Source organism: Dendrobates tinctorius, unplaced genomic scaffold (genome assembly GCF_039654945.1).
Source record: "Dendrobates tinctorius isolate UK_male_01 unplaced genomic scaffold, ASM3965494v1 ptg000223l, whole genome shotgun sequence".
Taxonomy (NCBI): Eukaryota; Metazoa; Chordata; class Amphibia; order Anura; family Dendrobatidae; genus Dendrobates; species Dendrobates tinctorius.
In genome coordinates, this window is record NW_027361890.1 from 10659338 (window position 1) to 10680025 (window position 20688).

The following is a 20688-nucleotide window of genomic DNA, read 5'->3' on the forward strand; positions in this document are numbered from 1 at the left end:
AGCCACCACAAAGGTGGCACAGACTGCAATAATGTGAGATCAATGCATGACACTAAAATCTACATCATCACCTACTCATCCCAGTCTGTGACTGGGGTGCAAGAGTCATTGGAGATCCATGACTTATTCATTTTGATGAAAGTTAGATGGTCTGCACTTTCAGTGGACAGCCAGATGTGCTTATTCATCAGGACACCACCAGCAGCGCTGAAGACATGTTCTGAGAGAACGCTGACTGCTGGGCATGATAAAACCTCCAAGGCATGACAGGCAAGCTCAGACCACTCTTCCATTTTTGAAGACCAAAATGCAAAAGGATCCACCTCCCCCTGAAGTCATTGATAATGAGCTCCAGATACTCTTGCACCATCCTATCAACTTGTTCACTATGTGTCAGACTTGTATGCTGTTGTGATGGTGCATGGGCTGGTCTTTAAAATGTGTGAAATAACTCACAGAAATTTGCATATGCCACTGACACTGTTGCTGCTTCTGCTAATGTTTTTACGATGACTCCTTGACAATCCCGGGGTTGGATGGCTAGAACAGGGATGCACACTGTGTGCCTCACTGCTGTCTTGGGGAAAACCACTCTAATGATTGTCTACAAGCATGTTTTGATACTCCAGCATGTGTGCATCCCTTTCCGGGGGGAAGCATCTGGCTAAATTTACTCTTGTACCATGGATCTAATAGAGTGGCAACCCAGTAGTCAGCACAATTTCTAACCCTAAGAATACAGGCATCATGTTGGAGAAGGTGCTCATGTGTCAGTTGATTCCATGAGGTCCAAGTTCATGGTGTGTTGGTGATGGGGTAACACTCAAGGTATCTTCCTCTGTTATGAATGGGTCATCGAGGAGGATGGCAGGAACAGGCTAAGCCACCAGAAGACCAGAGAGGTTGGTAACTAAGCGGATTGCAGACCCCTGATCCTATCCGCACAACTAGCAGTAGCCGTGAAGTGTTCCTACGATGCCCTGGACACTTCGTCACAGCCGGAGGACTAACTAAGCCTAAAGACAGAAAGATGAAATCTAAACTGCCCCGGAGCAGATCCCCAAAGGAATAGACAGCCTCAAAACATATATTGTCGGGGCGTGGCCTGCTTGCTAATGGCACCGGTCACTTAGCTGCTGAGCTCCAGCCACTTCGACTCCTAACCGGCTCACTGCGGCTCGCCAGCGGCACCAGTCTCTCTGCACACAGGGGGGGGTGCTGCGGAGGTATCCAGGATCGTGGCATGCCAAGGGGAAAATCCCAGAAGAAGCCGTCCCCGGCGAAAGTTACAGACTTCTTCTCCAGCACGGGGCGAGGGAAAATGGCGGCAGCATCCTCCTCCGCAGCTTCCTCACGCTCATCCAGGTGGGGATCCACAGCGGGCCCAGACTTGGACACAGACGCTGCAGATATACCGCTTACCAAAGGTACAATGCAGAAACTGCTCAGTGCCCTCCGCTCATCACTGCAGCAGGATTGGAAAGATATGGTGGCTGAGCTGAGGGGAGATATCACTGCCATAGGCAGCCGCACAGCACATATTGAATCTAAAATGGGGGAGCTGACAAAGTCACACAATAGCCTCATTGATGCCAATGCAGCACTGGAGGAACAAGTGCAAAAGCTCCATACCAAGGTCTTGGATTTAGAGGACAGGTCCCGCCGAAATAATATAAGAATCAGAGGAATTCCAGAGGCCATACCAGACGGGGGCTGCAGAGTTTTCTAGGCTCCTTGCTGCAGGAGCTGCTCCCAGACCTGACTGCAACTGATTTCCTGGTGGACAGAATACACAGAGTCCCTAAGCCTAAATCCCTCAGTGCTGATGTCCCTCGGGACACTTTAGCTCGCTTGCACTTTTACAAGACCAAAGAAGCCCTGCTGAAAGCCCTGAGAAAGAGACCCCCTCTGTCTGAGCAATTCCGGCACCTGTCCATTTTTCCAGATCTGTCTGCAGGAACCCTGGCAAAAAGGAGGGAATTTGCTCCTTATACCAAAATTCTCAGGGATGAAGCTATATCCTATAGATGGGGTTTCCCTGTAAAGATCCTGCTTTTCCGAGCAGGAAATACCCACGCCTGCCATTCCCCACAGCAGTTGGCAAAGCTCCTATCGTCATGGAACTTGGCAAATCTCCCGGCCAGATCTCCAAGAGCTACAGGATCATCCCAACAGGATAAAGTGAATGAAGATTGGTCCGTCGCGTGAGTTATGTGATATGTTTGAGTCGCGGCTGAGACTTAGTTGCTACTTTTAAGGTCCGCTGGTTCTGTTCAACCAGGACCCTGAACCCCCATGGCGGTAAATTTCCACCATACCGCAGGCCCCTTTTTTGGGCTTTTTTCTTTGTGGACTGATGCTCCCTAAATCAGTAATGTTAGTGATGTCAATATTGTTAGTGTTATCTCTTTCCTGCCTAACCTTCCTTTTCCCCCTGCAGCTCTAGGCAAGAGACTTTTTTTTCATGTACAATGGTACTGAACTGTATGTCTATAAATGTTAGGGGCCTGAACTCGCCAGCCAAGAGATCCATGTTTTGGCGGGAAGTGGTTAAATCCAAATGTGATGTAATATGTGGTCAGGAGTCTCATCTCCTCCAAGGGGACTCGCACAGGTTAAATAATGCTAAATTTCCTTTCATACTGCTGGCTTGTGGGAAAAAAAAAAAGGCTGGAGTATTCATTTGTGTAAAAAATACTGTTGCGTTCACACTACATTCACAACATTTAGACCCTGACGGTAGATACGCCATTATTAATTGCTCCATAAATGGATCTAAGTATACTATCGCAACCGTTTACGCCCTCAACTCTGGTCAGATCAGCTTTTTGCGGAGGTTTCTTTCCAAGCTTTCATCCGTTAAAGAGGGTAAGCAAATAATCTGCGGGGATTTTAACATGGTAATGTCCAGCACTCTGGATTGCTCCAATACTGCTGTGAGGAGGAAGGAGATGAGCACAATAATTTCAGAAAGGCATCTCCATGATATATGGAGATGCCAACATGCAAATGAGAGGGACTACACATTCTTCTCGCCTCGGTTCACCTCTTACAGCAGATTGGACTACTTTCTGGTTGATAGCTCACTTATTATGGATTGCTCAGATTCAAAAATTGGACTTATAGCTTGGTCGGACCACGCCCCCATATACCTGACAGTTCAGGAGCAAAACCGCGCGCCTGTTTTTACCCGGTGGCGCATGAATGACTCCCTCCTAGCCTGTAGACAAATCTCTGAGGAGTTGCAGGCCGACCTCGCAGAGTTTTTTAACTTTAATGACAACAAGGAGGTGACAGAGGAAACGCTATGGTCTGCACACAAGGCCTATATTAGGGGGTCATTCATCAAAATTGCCACTTGGGAGAAAAGGAGGCGTCAGGCAACTTTCAAAGCTCTACTGTCCCACATAGTACTTTTGGAAGCCCACAATAAATCTGCCCCAAACTTGTCGACATCTGACGAACTCAGGAAACTAAGAACACAGCTCCGCCAAGTGTTGATGGCAGACTATGAGAAAAACTTAAGATCCCTCAAACAGCGGTACTATATGATGGGTGACAGGGCGGGTGCCTTACTAGCCAGGAGGGTTAAAAAACGAGAAATGCAAAATAAAATTGAATACCTCGTGACGGGTTCTAATGCCACAATACGCAACCCAACGGAAATAGCCAACGCATTCGCCGACTTTTACCAGTCTCTCTACAACCTTAAAAATGACCCCACTGCCCCAAAGCCTACCCAAACGGCAATTAATTCCTTCTTAAACAATATTAATCTTCCTCGGTTATCTGCAGTACAGCTGGAGCAACTAAATTCCCCTTTTTCTCTGGAGGAGGTTCGCCAGGCGGTGACCACAGCCAAAAGAAATTCAGCTCCAGGCCCAGACGGCCTCACTAACTCCTATTATAGGCAATTCACTGAAACCCTGTCTCCTTTCCTCCTGAGACTTTTCTCCTCTTGGCGAGCCACAGCAGATATTTCACCAAATAATCTAGAGGCCATTATAGCTACCCTGCCAAAACCAGGAAAACCCCCTATTTCACCGGGAAACTTCAGGCCAATATCCCTCCTAAACTGCGACTTAAAATTGTACGCCAAAATAATCTCAGCTAGAATAAAGTTCTTCCATCACTGATTTCCCCGGATCAAGTGGGGTTTGTGGCGGGGAGGCAGGCGAAAGATGGGACGAGACGTATGCTGGATCTGATTGCGGTGGCTGAGGGGAGGAGAATCCCCAGTGTATTCCTGTCCCTGGACGCAGAGAAGGCGTTCGACAGGGTGCACTGGGGATATCTGAAATCTGTTCTGGCCAAGTTTGGTTTCAAAGGCCCCATACTTAATGCCATAATGGCGCTGTACTCTAACCCTAACGCCAAAGTTCTGGCATCCGGATTTATATCTCGGAGTTTTGAATTAACCAATGGGACACGCCAGGGGTGTCCGCTCTCCCCTATCATCTATGCCCTTGCTATAGAGCCTCTGGAGCAGACTATCCGTGAATGCCCTCGGATCTCGGGGATTCGAGTGGGGAGTATAAATCATGTGATCAGTCTATATGCAGATGATGTGATTTTATCTTGCACTAATGTAGAGGTGTCCCTACAACACGTAATGGAGATCCTGTCCTCCTTCGCTCAAGTCTCGTATTACAAGCTTAATATTACCAAGTCCTTAATTTTTCCGCTCTTCTTGCCAGCCTCTACCAGAGCCACTCTTTCTCATCTTTACCCTTTCAAATGGGAAGACGAGGGAATCCCCTACCTGGGTATTATACTGGCCCCGCTACACTCCGTGATCCGGAAAAATCTGCTGACCCTGCACACCTCATTGGATAAAGAACTTACTCGCCTTTCTCTTCTCCCGCTCTCTTGGGTGGCGAGAATGCAGACTTTTAAAATGATCTGTCTCCCAAAAATTATCTACTTACTTCGGTGCCTGCCCCTAACAATTCCGCAACGGTATCTCACCAAAATTCATTCGCTAATGAGTAAATTTATATGGGCTGGGAAAAAACCTAGAATAGCCCTGAGATGTATGCATGCCCCGTTCAGTGGTGGAGGAATGGGTATTCCTAATATTCTAACATATCACAGAGCTGCTATCCTGGAACCGGCTCGAGATTGGTGGAAGAATGATTCAGACTTGAGATGGTTACAGATTGAGTACACCTGGGCACAGGCCCACTCCCCTAAACAATTCATAGACTCCCTGCTCCTAACCCCTTCGCCCCCCGGCGATCTTCTACCCACCACAGCAGCTCTAAAGAAAGCTTGGTCCTTATGGAGCAAGCCAGTGTCACAGGCTCTAGGTCCCAGCCTTCCCCTTAGATCGCTGGAATCCTTCATTCCGAATTTGAATCTTGCCGCCTGGACACGTGGAGGTCCAATTACCCTAGCAGATCTCTATAGAGAAGGCGTCCTACTCCCGTACTCAGAAATGTGTGTTAAATTTAACCTCCCCCGACACAGTTTATTCCAGTTTTTTCAAATACGTCACTTCCTTCAGTCCGCTCCTCACCTACCGGTTCCCACAACAGCCGACCACGCCGCAATTAAAAAATTCTTTCAAAATAGCAAAATCAAAGGCCTTTCATACATCCATAACCTGCTAAACTCCCCGGAACCGGACAAACAATTGCCGTATATGCTCAAATGGGAAAAAGATCTAGCCTCTCAGGTTCCGTCGCAAGAATGGTTCGCGGCCTCAAAATGGATCCACAAATTCTCTTCATGTCTCAATCACATAGAGCAATTAAAAAAGGTTCATCTGCGGTGGTACAACTCCCCTACTAAACTGGCTTCTTTTTCCCCACATATGTCACTTTTGTGCTTGAGGAGCTGCAACCACAGGGGCACCTTGTGTCATATGTGGTGGATTTGCCCTAAGTTATCTAACTTCTGGCAGGAGGTGTTCAATCTAATCCATGAGGTTACTAGTCTCCGTCTTTCCCCAAACCCAACCTTAGCGGTGCTACACATTGGCCTAGATGGGATCCCGGATCTTTTAAAAAACATCATTTCTCACATTCTCATAGCCGGCAGGTACTGTGTGGCATACAAGTGGAGGTCGGTGAGCCCCCCTACAAAAACAGAACTAATTGAGAGGATCAACCTACACTGGATATACGAAACCAACTTGACCCCCAATCTAGAGAAGAGAACGGTGAGACTTAAACAATGGCATCCGTGGGCCACTTCCCTTTATGCAACGGCCCTCCCCCAGATACAGACACCTACACCATAAATAAATTGATTGTGCCTAAGAATGCCATGCATGTAGAGCTGCTTCCCTTCCCCCTCTCCCCCCCCTCTCCCCGCTCCTATGTTCAAGTTGTTGTTGGAAGGGGTATTTAATGTCCCAGATTGATATTCTAATAATGGCTCGAGGTTATTCCACCTCTTGCTACTCATTGCTCCTGTTCTTGATGTTTTTGTATGAGAATTTGTATTTTTTCTGAAAACTCAATAAAACCTTTATGATTAAAAAAAAAAAAAAAAAAAACATATATTGTCGGTGAGACAAGATGAGACACAAATACAGGCAGAGAACAGACTGAGCAAATGGTGGGGCCCAAGCTGTCTAGACAGGAAAGGACAGAAAAAGATACTGTCTGCAATCACGCACAAAACCCTGAAAAAGTCCAACACTTCTAATATACAAAAATACCTGAGATCACACGATCTCACCCCCGCTAGATCAGCACTCTGGCATAAACTGGCAGCAAGCAAAAAGATACTAACATAACAGGGGACTGAACAAGCTGCAATATATGAAGCAGGGCCCAGCGCTGCCCCCAGCAGGGAGAACGCTGAACCCTAGCAGCAAAGCAAAAAAAGACACAACCAGATTAGATGTAAAGGATTAGCAAAAGAATAACTTAGCTGAACATGCAGATCAGGCAGGGGACAAAAGAGCTCCAAATGCACACAGAGGAAAAAATCACCAGCGACCTTCAAGAGCAGCCAGCTCCATTATATGCTCCCAGCCAGCAATACCAGATTCCCATTTATCATCGTCAGGTGGAGAACCTCCATCCACCTGGCCAGCTCCACTACTCTCAGTAACCACCAGAGGGAGCAGAGGGAGCTTCGGCTCAGAAATTTGAGCAAGGGAGTTCACAACATTCCTCCTTCCCCTCTCACCAACCACGGACAACAGAAATGGGATCATTATCCTCTTCATTTCCTGATTGTTGCACATCCATCACCTCCCCCTCCATTCTCTCCTCAGCTCTTGTACATTCACTAACAGTTTGTTTAATACCATGAGCTTCCCTCGATTGCTGTAAGCCACCATCACATGGCACCCATCTGTGCGATGTCCGAAAATTTGAGATATTGTTATCCCTTCTGCATCCTCCTCTGCTTCCATCTTTTCCTCTGGGACCACCATCTCCTTACACAGACTATTCAAAGAGTGCTCCAGCATGTAGATGACTGGAATATTGATGCCGATGACAGCATTGTCAGCGCAAACCACCTTAGAACCCATGGAATAGAATGTGTGAACAGCAGTTGGGCGTTTGAAAACTTGTGACGCGGGAGGAAACAAGAGTGATTGGAGTGCCACCTCTGAGGATTGTACAGTGTGTGATGTTAAAGGGGAGGAAGAGGAGGAGAGGTCACTTGATGCAGCGCATGCAATTCACTGGACCATATGCTCTTTCTGAGCCTCATCTTCAAGGTGTACAGCTGTGTGGCTGCCAAAGAAAGGGAGTTGAGTAACCCATCCAGTAACAGTTGTTGTCAGTGGTCATTAGATAGGATAAGATGGTGGTTGCTCAGTTGAGCTGTCATTAACATTAACATCTAACCTGCGTACACATCAAACACCAAGCCTATTCCCCCTTTTACCACAACTTCGCTTTTCCCACTCATGGTGTATGTAGCCTTCCCTCCCCTCTTGTAACCTGCTGTTTTACAACCTTAGACCCACAATTGTCTGTCACCTGTCACTAAATAAACAATCACAGGAGCGGCTTCTCTGCACTGTGACACTGAAAAAATGGCACTAGCAAAACAAGATGTCTGCTTTTTATATGGCCAGGGACATGTGATTTCAGCAGCCAATCACAGAAGACCTTGTGTCATGACGTTGTAGATGTTTTCTGTGCCCTGATTGGCTGCCAGTATCAACACAAATAAAGTTAAGGAATATATAAAAGAGCATGCAGCACCTCTAACCATTCAACATGCTCCTCTAACCTCTGCACATTGTCTTCCCTCATTAAACATGTCCACCTACCCCTCTATTCATCACACAGCACCACTATCCTAGCCAAAGTAATAGCAAAAGCATTAGTGGAAACGCGATGATTTACCGAACTGTGACCGAATTTTGCCAACTTTGAGTAAAAATGCTCATGAAACCGAACACAAATCTGAATGTGCTATGTTCGTGCCGATTTTGATATTGGAAAATGGTTTGTAAATAAGTTCACTCATCTCTACTCTTAATGAATAAGTTGAGGTGCATAGTGGCTCATGCCACAATGTGCGCCTCGCCACAAATCTTACTCCAGCGTCTACTGGTGTAAGATTTGTGGCGTAGCGAATGCTGACGCTCGTTAGGATTTTGTCAAATGAGGATTGCCACGCCCATGTCTCACGCCCTTCCTGACCCAACTCCACCAACTTTATTGGAGCTGGAGCAAGAATGGTGTGAAAATGGCCAAAGTCAATTTTTTTGTGTGTGCAACCTCATGTTGTGCAAAAAGTTTTGACTTTTCAAAGCATTTTTCTCCAGAAGTCTGGTGAAAAAGCTTTGTTGAATCACCCCTATAGGATTTGCAGCAAGTGGTTCTCCGGTGTGGAGATCCATCCCAAATCTAGTGATTGAGTTATGAACAAGATGCATCCCATTAATGGGAATACTAGAATAAATGTACAGAAAATCTATAAAGCCTATTCATCCAATTTTTTGTGGTTAATTGTTTAATAACATTGTTTCTCAGTGCACGTAACTGGCTTTCTAGACACTGATCAACAGAATTAATGTCATAGTGGGAACAAATCTTTAGAACACATTCAACATGAGTTACATGTATGGCATGTGTAAAACATCAATGAAGCCAGTAATTGGTTTTAGTAGTGCAATAAATAGTTAAATGGAGATCACTCAGGTACAGTAACGTTTTTGTAGTACAAATACATATGAATCTTGTAGGACAGGATCCTGAGGAAGTGAACAAAGCTAAACAACTCTTAGTCAAGATCTTTGAGAAGTAACAGCCAGGGGACATGACACAGGCATTTAAAAAAAAAACCTCAGATATAAAAAAAAATAGATCTATTGTCTGATAAAACCAATATATAGTAATGGGTGAGTTAAAAAGGAATCTGTCAACACTTATTTTGCTGTGTAATCTGAGAGTAGCATGAGGTAGGGGTTAAAACACTGAATTCAACCATGTGTCACTTACTTGGCTGTGTGCTGTAGTGTACTTACAAGGTAAAGGTTTTACAACTAGGACTATATAATTACTGGGACTAACTGCCTTGTGTCAAGTTACCCGACTACACCCTCTCTTCTAATAAGCAGATTACTGTCAATAGGCAATGTTCAAAGAGGGCTTGGAGTTGGTGGGATTAGCTTTTCTCAGCTCTGCTGCATTCTACATCTTAGAAATCTAATTGTATTACAACTGATGCACTCAGTAAACTAAGTGACACATCATTGGAATCAGGGACTCTTTTCCTACATTCTGCTAGTCTCGGATGAGGCAGCAAATACCTGCTGAAAGATTCCCTTTAAGCCACCAATTTACTAGCTAGATGTCAATACAAATGTTTGCTTATAGCCCTCCATATCACTCGGCAGCTCTTGGGAATATGAACTAGGGGAAACTGCAACCTTCCTATAGGATGCAGGATACAGACTGTCATACAGCAGTTTCTATTTTCTATTTTATAGATCGAATTCCTGGAAGATATAAAGGCATTTTATGCATCTATAAAACAATATATGAACTGTTAGATATAGATGTTAATTAAAAGCCAGCTTGTGTTTAAGGCTATGATATCCTGTACCCTGCAAACTGCTGGTTGGAAAATCAGAAGAACCTACGAGAACATGGCACCTGCATTCACTTCAATGGTCCCATAGACGTACTTGTGCTAGAGTTTGACATGTTCTAATATCCAAAACGATGAGCAGGATTAGGAACCATCATCTATCTACTGCTTTTATCATAATTATAAAGAGGGACAGATTGTAAAGAGGGTGGGGATGAGATAGTAAGGGTCAACTGTCTGCCACTTAGAGGTCACCACCACACTTCCTAGACATAAAAGCCAGATATAAAAGTTCTAAATATTTCAAGAGTGATTAATGGCAACACCAGCCTGTATGGGGTTCTGCAAAGGCGGGTTGTACTCTTTTGCCTAAAAATGAGCATCCAAGATCAGGTGTTCATTAGGAGAGGACAACTCTTCAGAAGGAAATGGAGATGAGTTTAGAGTGACTGTTACTCATGGTGCTTTACCTACACCTTATACTGCACCAATAAACAGGTTTATCCATGATCCTCAACCAGTCCCAATGCGGCCCATTACTAAACTATTGATTTCCTTCATGCAGCTCAGTATGAGTAAGCCATGGAATAAGTAACTGGGTATGGGTGAGGGAATGTGTTAATGGGGGAAGGGTGATTTATGCAGGTACTTACAGATAGTATGAATAGGAGTACACATTTCTTCTAGAGGATGGAGAGCGGTCACATGGGAGGGGCCGAAAAACGAGAAATAAAAAGAAAAAGAGGAATAATTAGATGCGACAGCATGACCTCACCAGGATGACAGAGTGACATTAGAGAGGTGTATGGAAGCGAAGAAGCAATGCACAAAAATGTATAACTTAAGGGTGTATAGACATAGCTGTTTTTCTAAAAATCTGAGCCAGATTAATGTTTTCTTTTCCAATTTTTCCCAGGAGCATGTTTGGGATAAGTAAGTCCTGGTTTGTGGACTCTTTTTCCATGTTCTTTGTCTGTTATTCCAGCTCATTCTCATTCAAGTGAATGGAGCCAAGCCGCGAAGCCGCAACACCAGACAGAACCCATGGATAAGTGAAAAATTACAGACCTTAAGTTACTTTCTCATCCTGGATAACACCTTTAATTTGTATTGTGTAAAACTTTCCTGTCTTTCATTGACTACTTTTATCTTCTATAACAGAGGTTCCCAACCCTTTAATAGCTTGTTGGAAACAGCACTGCTTTGTAATAGGAGACGAATCAGCCAATAAAAAAGACTACGTACCATCTGGTTAATTGCTACTGAAATTACCTAAATGAAATAAATGTTAAATTAGCGCGATTCTGAAACACATAAAGCAAATGAACCATCCTAATACATTTTCTAACAGTCTTGAAAACAATACACCCAGATACTTGGAAGTTTGCCTGATCCCATGATCCAGAAAGCTTCAGACTAGCGCTTACAAGCTCTATTGGAAAGAGCCTGCAAGTGCTGAACTCCTTGCCTAAGAAACTCGACTCCTCAGATATGCTGTAGAGGTGATCGGTAACCTAGACAATTAGTAGTAAACATCAAAATAGAAAATCTTTCCATTCTTAAAAAGAAAAGAGCAAAGTTGATTGTTTTTATAAGCCCGTTGCAATTTTACCCATGTATGATATTTAGACAACCTCTTAGGATACACTAAAGAATTGTCAGTTGTGATGTTAAGTATCAGCCAGGGGTATTGTGATAGGGGTGCTAAGGATACTTTTACCCCTAGTCACGGAAGTCTGAGGGGCAATTTATGAGGACACTAATCCAACAAATAAGTTGTGTGCCCTACTACTGCTGGTCTCAAGTAGGAATTATATGTCTTGATGCCTTTTAAGTACTCCCATCTGTATTTTTTTTATTAATTGTGTGTTTATGTGCATGTAATGTAGTGTGAGAATATCAATATACTCACGTATCACTGCTCCCTCCGGTGTCCAGGGCCGTTCTGCTCTGCTTCTCTATGATGTCTCTCCGGGTCACACAAAAGTGACACAGAAGTGACGTTTACATTGTAAGTCAGTGGAGCATCAGAAAAAAGGCTCAAAACAAGGCTCCATAGATTTACATTGTAAAGGAGACTTCCCTCTAGGGCACAGAACAGCAACTGAGCCTACTGGTCAGATTTGTGGTGACGTCACTGAGAAGCAGAGAACAACAGCTCTGGATCCCTGAGGGAGCAGTGGTAGGTGAGTATATTAATGCACTCACACCTCATTACATGCACAGACACACATTTAAAAAAACATATTATAGATGGGAGTGTTTTTTTTAACATGCATTAACTAACATCATGCTGCAATTTATATTTTGGTGTTCAAACTGTTAAAGACAAAATTGCATCTTAGAGGATACTTGCATCCAAGTTCTGACCACTTTATCACTTGCACATTACACAGATTGAATTTGAAGGATTTGTAAGTTTGGCAATTTTGTCGGAAACGGAGCTGTGGAATCAGAATCGTGGAGTTGGACTTAGCTTTGGTTTGAGTCAGCAAAAATGTTCCAACTCTAACTTTAAAACGTGTTCATTATTAATGATATTGAAGAATTAATTTATTAATTCTCGTAGGAATTTTGAAAAGTTATTTGTTCAGAAACTGCGTTGAAATAAATATGTTTAATTTCTATCACAGTAGCCTGATTATCTACATGATGGTGAGGATATATATATATATATATATATATATCAAAATATATCTCTCAACCTAGTATTAAAGGTCAGATGTATAGAGTGACCACCATATAAATGTAATTAAAATTTAATTTTTATTATAACAAATTTTAAAAAGCAAAACAAATAAAATACAATAAATAGGTACCTATTCATTTTATTTTTTTGTTTTTTTTGGCTATTAATACTAGGTTAACAGATATATTTTGACATATGGTATATACTTATCACAGGGTGACCTGCTTGCAGGACGCTAATTTTGATGTAATAGTGAGGAAAAAGCCTGGACTTACCATATAACTACAGCAAATTAGGTATTGCTAATAATAATTATTGGCCATTTCTGATTAGCCAGATTCAGAGCCAGGAAAATAGAGGAACTTTGGCTTGCCAACTCCAAAGCCTTGGTAAAGAGGGTTGGGCGTGTTGAATTGTGCTTGATGGCTATCAAAGGTGTATGGGTGCACTAACTTTTTTGGTATCCCATACTTACTGATATACTGTATATGAGACTGTGACTACAACACATGGTAGACCATGCTATGGATGGGTGCCTTTCATATGTTTGGATTTATAGCCCGTGTGTCACCACTTAAAGTGACTGGTGCAGAGATCTAGAAGAAAATGTCTATTTCTGATGTCACTCTGATGTAGTAATCCCACCTCGCTTGTTTAATATATAAAGAATAAGTATTTTATGTAATTTTATAATGTCTAGCAATGATTTTCTGTATCACATGTAGTTTGATAACATTTATTATAATTGCTAGTAGGTCCAGGTAGGACTTGAGACCTTCAAGATACAGCTTTCAATCCCTGTTATAGACCTTTATAATCCTATTTGAACAATATGGAAACCCCTCTGCTAGCTCCAATTCTCTATAGAGTAAACTGTTTATAGTGAGCCAGAACCATAGACTACTTCCCTATTTCATGGTAAGTAATGCTAAAGAAGAGACCAAGCTTGACTGTGTCTGCAGTGAACTGCATCTGCCATAATTGTGCGCAGCCCCGAAGAAGATGTAGAGCTGTCGCTCACCTTACATCTCTAACGCTATTACACTAGCTGATCCATATACACATTTTAATATCTACAACACAAAGCGACAGTGATAAATAAATATGGGATGATATACATAGGCATATGCTGACAGACACAGATATGTATGCTAATGCTCAGGGCTAATAACGGGGAAAGGAAATGCGTTAAGTTGAACTCATGCATTGGATGACAAATGCCCAGATTACAGGATGGAAATGTAGGCGCCAGGTACGGTGAGATAATCTGTGACGTACAATTGTGGCTCACCTACTCCTACCATCCAAAAGCTATACATTTTCATGTCAATTCTATCTAAAGTCCGATTTAAACCATTTGTTGAAAAACATGGATTCAGTGGCTATCTTGTACCCAGATGTGAGCAGTGCATATTGTACAGGAGGGAGCACCAATGTGTAGGTGAAGTCTTTCATCGGATACTGATATAGTAACCTACAGTTGTGGCCAAAAGTATTGACACCCCTGCAATTCTGACAGATAATACTCAGTTTCTTTCTGAAAATGATTGCAAACACAAATTCTTTGGTATTATTATCTTCATTTAATTTGTCTTAAATGAAAAAACACAAAAGAGAATGAAGCAAAAAGCAAAACATTGATCATTTCACACACAACTCCAAAAATGGGCCAGACAAAAGTATTGGCACCCTCAGCCTAATACTTGGTTGCACAACCTTTAGCCAAAATAACTGCGACCAACCGCTTCCGGTAACCATCAATGAGTTTCTTACAATGCTCTGCTGGAATTTTAGACTATTCCTCTTTGGCAAACTGCTCCAGGTCCCTGATATTTGAAGGGTGCCTTCTCCAAACTGCCATTTTTAGATCTCTCCACAGGTGTTCTATGGGATTCAGGTCTGGACTCATTGCTGGCCACCTTAGAAGTCTCCAGTGCTTTCTCTCAAACCATTTTCTAGTGCTTTTTGAAGTGTGCTTTGGGTCATTGTCCTGCTGGAAGACCCATGACCTCTGAGGGAGACCCAGCTTTTTCACACTGGGCCCTACATTATGCTGCAAAATTTGTTGGTAGTCTTCAGACTTCATAATTTCATGCACACAGTCAAGCAGTCCAGTGCCAGAGGCAGCAAAGCAACCCCAAAACATCAGGGAACCTCCGCCATGTTTGACTGTAGGGACCGTGTTCTTTTCTTTGAATGCCTCTTTTTTCTCCTGTAAACTCTATGTTGGTGCCTTTGCCCAAAAAGTTCTACTTTTGTCTCATCTGACCAGAGAACATTCTTTCAAAACGTTTTAGGCTTTTTCAGGTAAGTTTTGGCAAACTCCAGCCTGGCTTTTTTATGTCTTGGGGTAAGAAGTGGGGTCTTCCTGGGTTTCCTACCATACAGTCCCTTTTCATTCAGACGCCGACGGATAGTATGGGTTGACACTGTTGTTCCCTCGGACTGCAGGGCAGCTTGAACTTGTTTGGATGTTAGTCGAGGTTCTTTATCCAACATCCGCACAATCTTGCGTTGAAATCTCTTGTCAATTTTTCTTTTCCGTCCACATCTAGGGAGGTTAGCCACAGTGCCATGGGCTTTAAACTTCTTGATGACACTGCGCACGGTAGACACAGGAACATTTTGGTCTTTGGAGATGATTTGTAGCCTTGAGATTGCTCATGCTTCCTCACAATTTGTTTTCTCAAGTCCTCAGACAGTTCTTTGGTCTTCTTTCTTTTCTCCATGCTCAATGTGGTACACACAAGGACACAGGACAGAGGTTGAGTCAACTTTAATCCATGTCAACTGGCTGCAAGTGTGGTTTAGTTATTGCCCACACCTGTTAGGTGCCACAGGTAAGTTACAGGTGCTGTTAATTACACAAATTAGAGAAGCTTCACATGATTTTTCGAACAGTGCCAATACTTTTGTCCACCCTCTTTTTTATGTTTGGTGTGTAATTATATCCAATTTGGCTTTAGGACAATTCTTTTTCTGTTTTTTCATTTAAGACAAATTAAATGAAGATAATAATACCAAAGAATTTGTGTTTGCAATCATTTTCAGGAAGAAACTGAGTATTATCTGACAGAATTGCAGGGGTGTCAAAACTTTTGGCCACAAATGTATTTTAGTTGCTTTCTTTAGAAGATTTCCAGATTTATAAAATCCATAATACCTCCTATACCATGACTAGAGTGAGTCTTGGCTTGTAAGGGCCCCAGACATGGCTTATTGCGAAAGAAAAAAGTCAATGATGTAGACCAGGGTTCTCCAACTCCAGTCCTCAAGGCCCATCAATAGATCATGTTTTCAGGATTTCCTTCCTTTGTATTGCACAGGTGAGGCAATTATCACCTGGGTAATACAAAGGAAATCCTTAAAACATGATCTGTTGGTGGGCCTTGAGGACTGGAGTTGGGGAACCCTGATGTAGACAACCATAGGTATCACTGATTTTATTGTTCTTCTGAATGATGAAACCCCAACATAAATGACCCCCTGACAAGGCAACCCCCTATCTGACATATTGTTATCCAAACTAGTTAACCCCTTGATCATGTATGAGTGACATTTATGGTTTATGCACACTACAAAACCTTAAGTAAAGACTTTTCACACTGCACATATGCCTTATAGAGGGGATGTCTCCATTAGCCTGTGCATAAACTTAGAAGTGCAGTTTTAGCCCAATAAGCTATGAGTATCAAGCTATGGATCCATACACACTGATGATTATTGCAGTCGTGCAGGTAAGGCATTGGTTTAGTGTTATCTGTTTCTCCCAGTCCTAAGCCCATCTGAAGTTTATGCATTTTTTACATGCAGTTACCTAAACATTCAGAAACATACATTATTTATTTTGACAATCTGGACAGCATGGTTTGAAGTACTCAAGCTGCATTTACAAATGCACATAATGAGTGCTGATCAACAATATAGCAATCGTTGCTCGTTCTTGGTTGGAAATGAGAATTCTTATGAACGCACATTCAGCCAATTATCAGCTCCAGTAAATTGTCTTTAATAATTTGTTCCTTTCTTGTACTCTGAATTCTTTCAGGTTTGTTAGATATTGAATTACGATATTATTAGAGATGAGCAAACATCATTGGCTCCTTCCTTATTTGGCAAGCTATAGTGCTTACTAAAAAGAAGCTGCACCAGGAACCTGGATACCTGGAGCGCGCCGGCTGATCAGCTGTTCGGTGCTGCAGCTGCATGTGTTGCGGCTGTATGACAATCACAGCACATGCATGGAGAGCCCAAAAAACAGGCTATCCTTGCATGTGTTGTGACTGTCACACAGCAGTGACACATGCAGCTGCGGTGCTGAACAGCTGATCACCCGGCACACTCCAGGTATCCAGATGCAGCTTCATCAATAAGCGCTATAGCATGCCATATAAGGAGAGAGCAGACGATGTTCACACATCTTTAGATATAATGTACATGGATTCACAAACAAATCCACGGTCGTTACTTAGTATGTAGTCTCGAAGGCTTGAGTACATTGCTGGGGTGCACTGCCTGATCAATATATATGTCCTTGTGTCAGCACTCCACTGATACACAATAACACAACAGATATTTTACAGCGACAGTACAAAGACCATGAAAGCATTGATGAAAGTACAACATTATATGTACATCCTCAGGGTAGAGAAACTCACGCATGTAGAGAGATTGACCAAGAAGAAGTGAGTAGACAAGATGATAACGAGACAAAGTTCAGAAGAATCAGAGATGTATAGATTAAAGCATGGAGAAGGCATTGCTATATGGCAGAAGTTCACATCCACACTTTTCTTTAGAAGGCTTAGTTACTTTTAATTAATGTTATCAAATAACAATTTTAACCTGTTCTCTGCCAGAGTTTTACGCACAATTAACACAAAGGTCACCTATCATTCTCTGTCTAACCTTCTCTTGATGGTCATCATGGCCCCAAGGAGTATAATAATGAACATCAGCATCCCTGCAATCACACCGGCAGTCTGCACCGTACTGTCAGCTGGCTTCTCCGGCTCCACGGTGTTGGTATTCTGTGTGGAAGCCCCTTTAAAAACAAAAGGGGAAGCAGTGCCTTAGATTTTTTTATAAGGCTTATGTTGTATTGTCATTATGGCATGCAAAATTGGCTCTGGCAGCGAAGAGGTTAAAGTTTTGTTTTTTTTGCCTTTAGGAATTTTGTAGTGGTGGCAATGACTGGATATTTACTGATAAGATGAGTCAGATGTTGCCTGCAAAGGGCATATAGTCACCTGTAATTGGCTGGCTTGGGGGGAGGCGAGTGATGGGAGGAAGGCTGGAGGTAACCGCTAAGAAGAGGGAAGGATCCCATCAGTAGGCATGCAGGAGAGGAAAAGATGGTGAGAATGCAGGAGGGAGACATTGGCCACTTTATAAAATCACTCATAATGGGAAAGGATTTTTTACATAATTTGATGGGATTTGGACAGAAGCTCAGTTAATCTGGGGGAATTGAAAAAAAAGGAAATTGGTCTGATAAAGAATTTTTAGCCTAGAGCAGATTGATGTCTACCATAACGTAATCCAAATGCAGTTTCACAAAAAGAAAACATCAATGGCCAAGTTTATTTTTCTGATATTTCACAGAACTAAAATGCCCAAGAGAGCTGATAGGCCCACAGCTTCAGGGACGCTGAACTTTTATACAAGTGGCTTCTTAGCTTCACCTAACTTGAAGACCACTTCTCAAACATTCCACTGCGACTAACCATTAATAGTCTCAATTTTAGTTCACACAATATTTGCAAGATTTAATAACATTTTTAAGATTGATTTGGCGTACACACAAATCATGTCTATAACCTTAAAAAGTGTTTTTGTATTTTATTTTTAAATAAAATCATTTCCAAAAGTTCCTACAATGCTATTCTTAGATATGTCTGCCGCATCTTGGAAGTGGCTAAGTACTGGAGCAATCAATCATTTTTGAATTGGGTGATTAAAAACAATTGCTTTACTAAAAATGTGATCATGTTCATGATGTAAGTGCCTCAACTGCATATTGATGTGATTATACAGAGCTGCCGTTGGGTGTATGAAAACAAAGACCTGAAAATCGTGGTGCACTCCATATCTTGCAGATTGTGAGCCCTCGCGGGCAGGGTCCTCTCTCCTCCTGTACCAGTCATGACTTTTATTGTTTAAAAATACTGTACTTGTTTTTTATTATGTATTCCCCTCCTGACATGTAAAGCGCCATAGAATAAAATAATAATAATAATAATAATAATAATAATAATAATAATAATAATAATAATAATAAATATAATAATATTAGACTTAATGACTTATCTTAAATGCAGAATTCCAAACCTTTGTGTTTTATAAATCATAGTAATGGCAAGGTTGAAATGGTTGACATTAGGTAGATATTGTAAAGATCACAATTCATAATGTGTTAATGTCTCTGATTAAACCAAATCTATTTCCAGGTCGTCAAGAGCTGATATTAAATATTCAAAGGTAATCAATAATGCCATTAGTTTCCATATTAGCTCTTGTGATACTTCTTCAATGTTCAATGTTGGGTCAAAGCATTTCAGGCTCTAGATTCATTCAGAATCAATTAAGTTCTTGCCTCCATAATATCCATGGTCGAGATTCATTGCATCAAGAACATGGGTCTCTTTAGCTATAGGGCAAACAGTACAAAACCAAACCCCTCATGGTGTCAGCTGTACACCTTAGCCAAATTAGTGGGAGGGGAAAGGGGTATTTGAGATGCCATTTTTTAATTATGGAGAAATATGAAAATGTTCAGGAAAGGTTGAGTCATTCATACATTTTTGGAATTGGGCCCACCAAGGAATATGCTTTATCAGGGATGAAGCTTTTTTTTCACCAGAGGCAAATATTCCTTTTTAAAAGCTCTTCACAACAAGTAATATATATAGAGTAAATCCTTATATTTTGAAGGGAATGCCCAAATTTGGCCCAACTATTTCCTTGTCATTTCCATTATCCTATATAGGCTGCCATACACATTAGATAGCTGTCGGTCTCCAGCAGTTTGTTCCCTGCCAGATCGCTGCACTGTTTGCTTGCCAAGGCGGAGGTCACTTTTCATTGCAAGTCTATGACTGTCTTGTTCTGGCACTTATAGACTTACATTAAGAGCTTGTGATCATTACCTCTGACTTCTAGCCAGCCAGAAGCTATGGCTACAAGACTTTAACTGTTTCGATAGAAGCTGAAGACGGTGGTGGGTAAGTATAAGACTACGGGCAGGGACCTTTGATTAGCTGTACCACTCCAGAACTGAAAAAAGAACTCAACTATAGAGTATGGAGTAGTGCTTTAATTTAAAAAAAGACTTTATCATAGACCGGAGAAACAGCTTTTTGGGAGCAATTCTATGTTTATCCAAAATGTATTAGAATAGGAAATATACTTTAGTAAATTTAAAATGGAAGAAAGGACAGAGCTGCATTTATTAATTTATGGCAGATCTAGAATTCATAATAAGAAAACAATATAAAGCTTCTACCGTATAAAATGCTTCTTCAATGACTTTAGTCTGAAACTAATTTCTTATAAATAAATTGCAATTACTGTGTATTAATTGAATACATTTCTCTTCTTGACGGTTCATATTTTATGCTGTATTTAGGAAAAACTTGTGAAAAGCGTAGTTAAAGTAGACTTGACCTTCACACAAAGCAGACGTTTTGTAGACTGATTCCAAATTATTTTAACTATATTTTTTTATTAGTATTATTATCGGAATGCTTTATTCATGGGAGTGCAGCCTTTTAATTCACTAAGAACTGGTGACAACATCAAGGCTTAAGTGCCTGTTATTAATTTAAGTGTTAAGATTTAATGGTGGCGAATAGGTGGGTGGGAAGGGAGACCTGTCAGGGGAGCGATGTTCCCTATGGCTGTAGTATTTCACTACAATGTGATAGAGTCTATATGGGAAATGTACATACAGGCTTCTCACAAAATTAGAATATCATCAAAAAGTT

At 41.8% G+C, this 20688-nt stretch overlaps 1 protein-coding gene across 9 annotated transcripts in view; it reads right to left on the bottom strand.

The window, feature by feature from the left end:
- PTPRT (protein tyrosine phosphatase receptor type T) overlaps nt 1–20688 on the bottom strand; it is a 648808-nt gene that overhangs the window by 134067 nt on the left and 494053 nt on the right. For 4 of the 9 annotated variants that reach the window (XM_073555336.1, XM_073555331.1, XM_073555339.1 and 1 more), the window contains 3 exons: nt 17953–18009; nt 17612–17747; nt 10668–10697 (listed from right to left, as the gene is read on the bottom strand). In XM_073555336.1, coding sequence (XP_073411437.1) covers nt 10668–10697; nt 17612–17747; nt 17953–18009 — 223 coding nt within the window. The remainder of the gene's footprint in view (nt 1–10667; nt 10698–17611; nt 17748–17952; nt 18010–20688) is intronic. The other 5 variants (XM_073555332.1, XM_073555335.1, XM_073555333.1 and 2 more) reach the window with 5 other exon arrangements.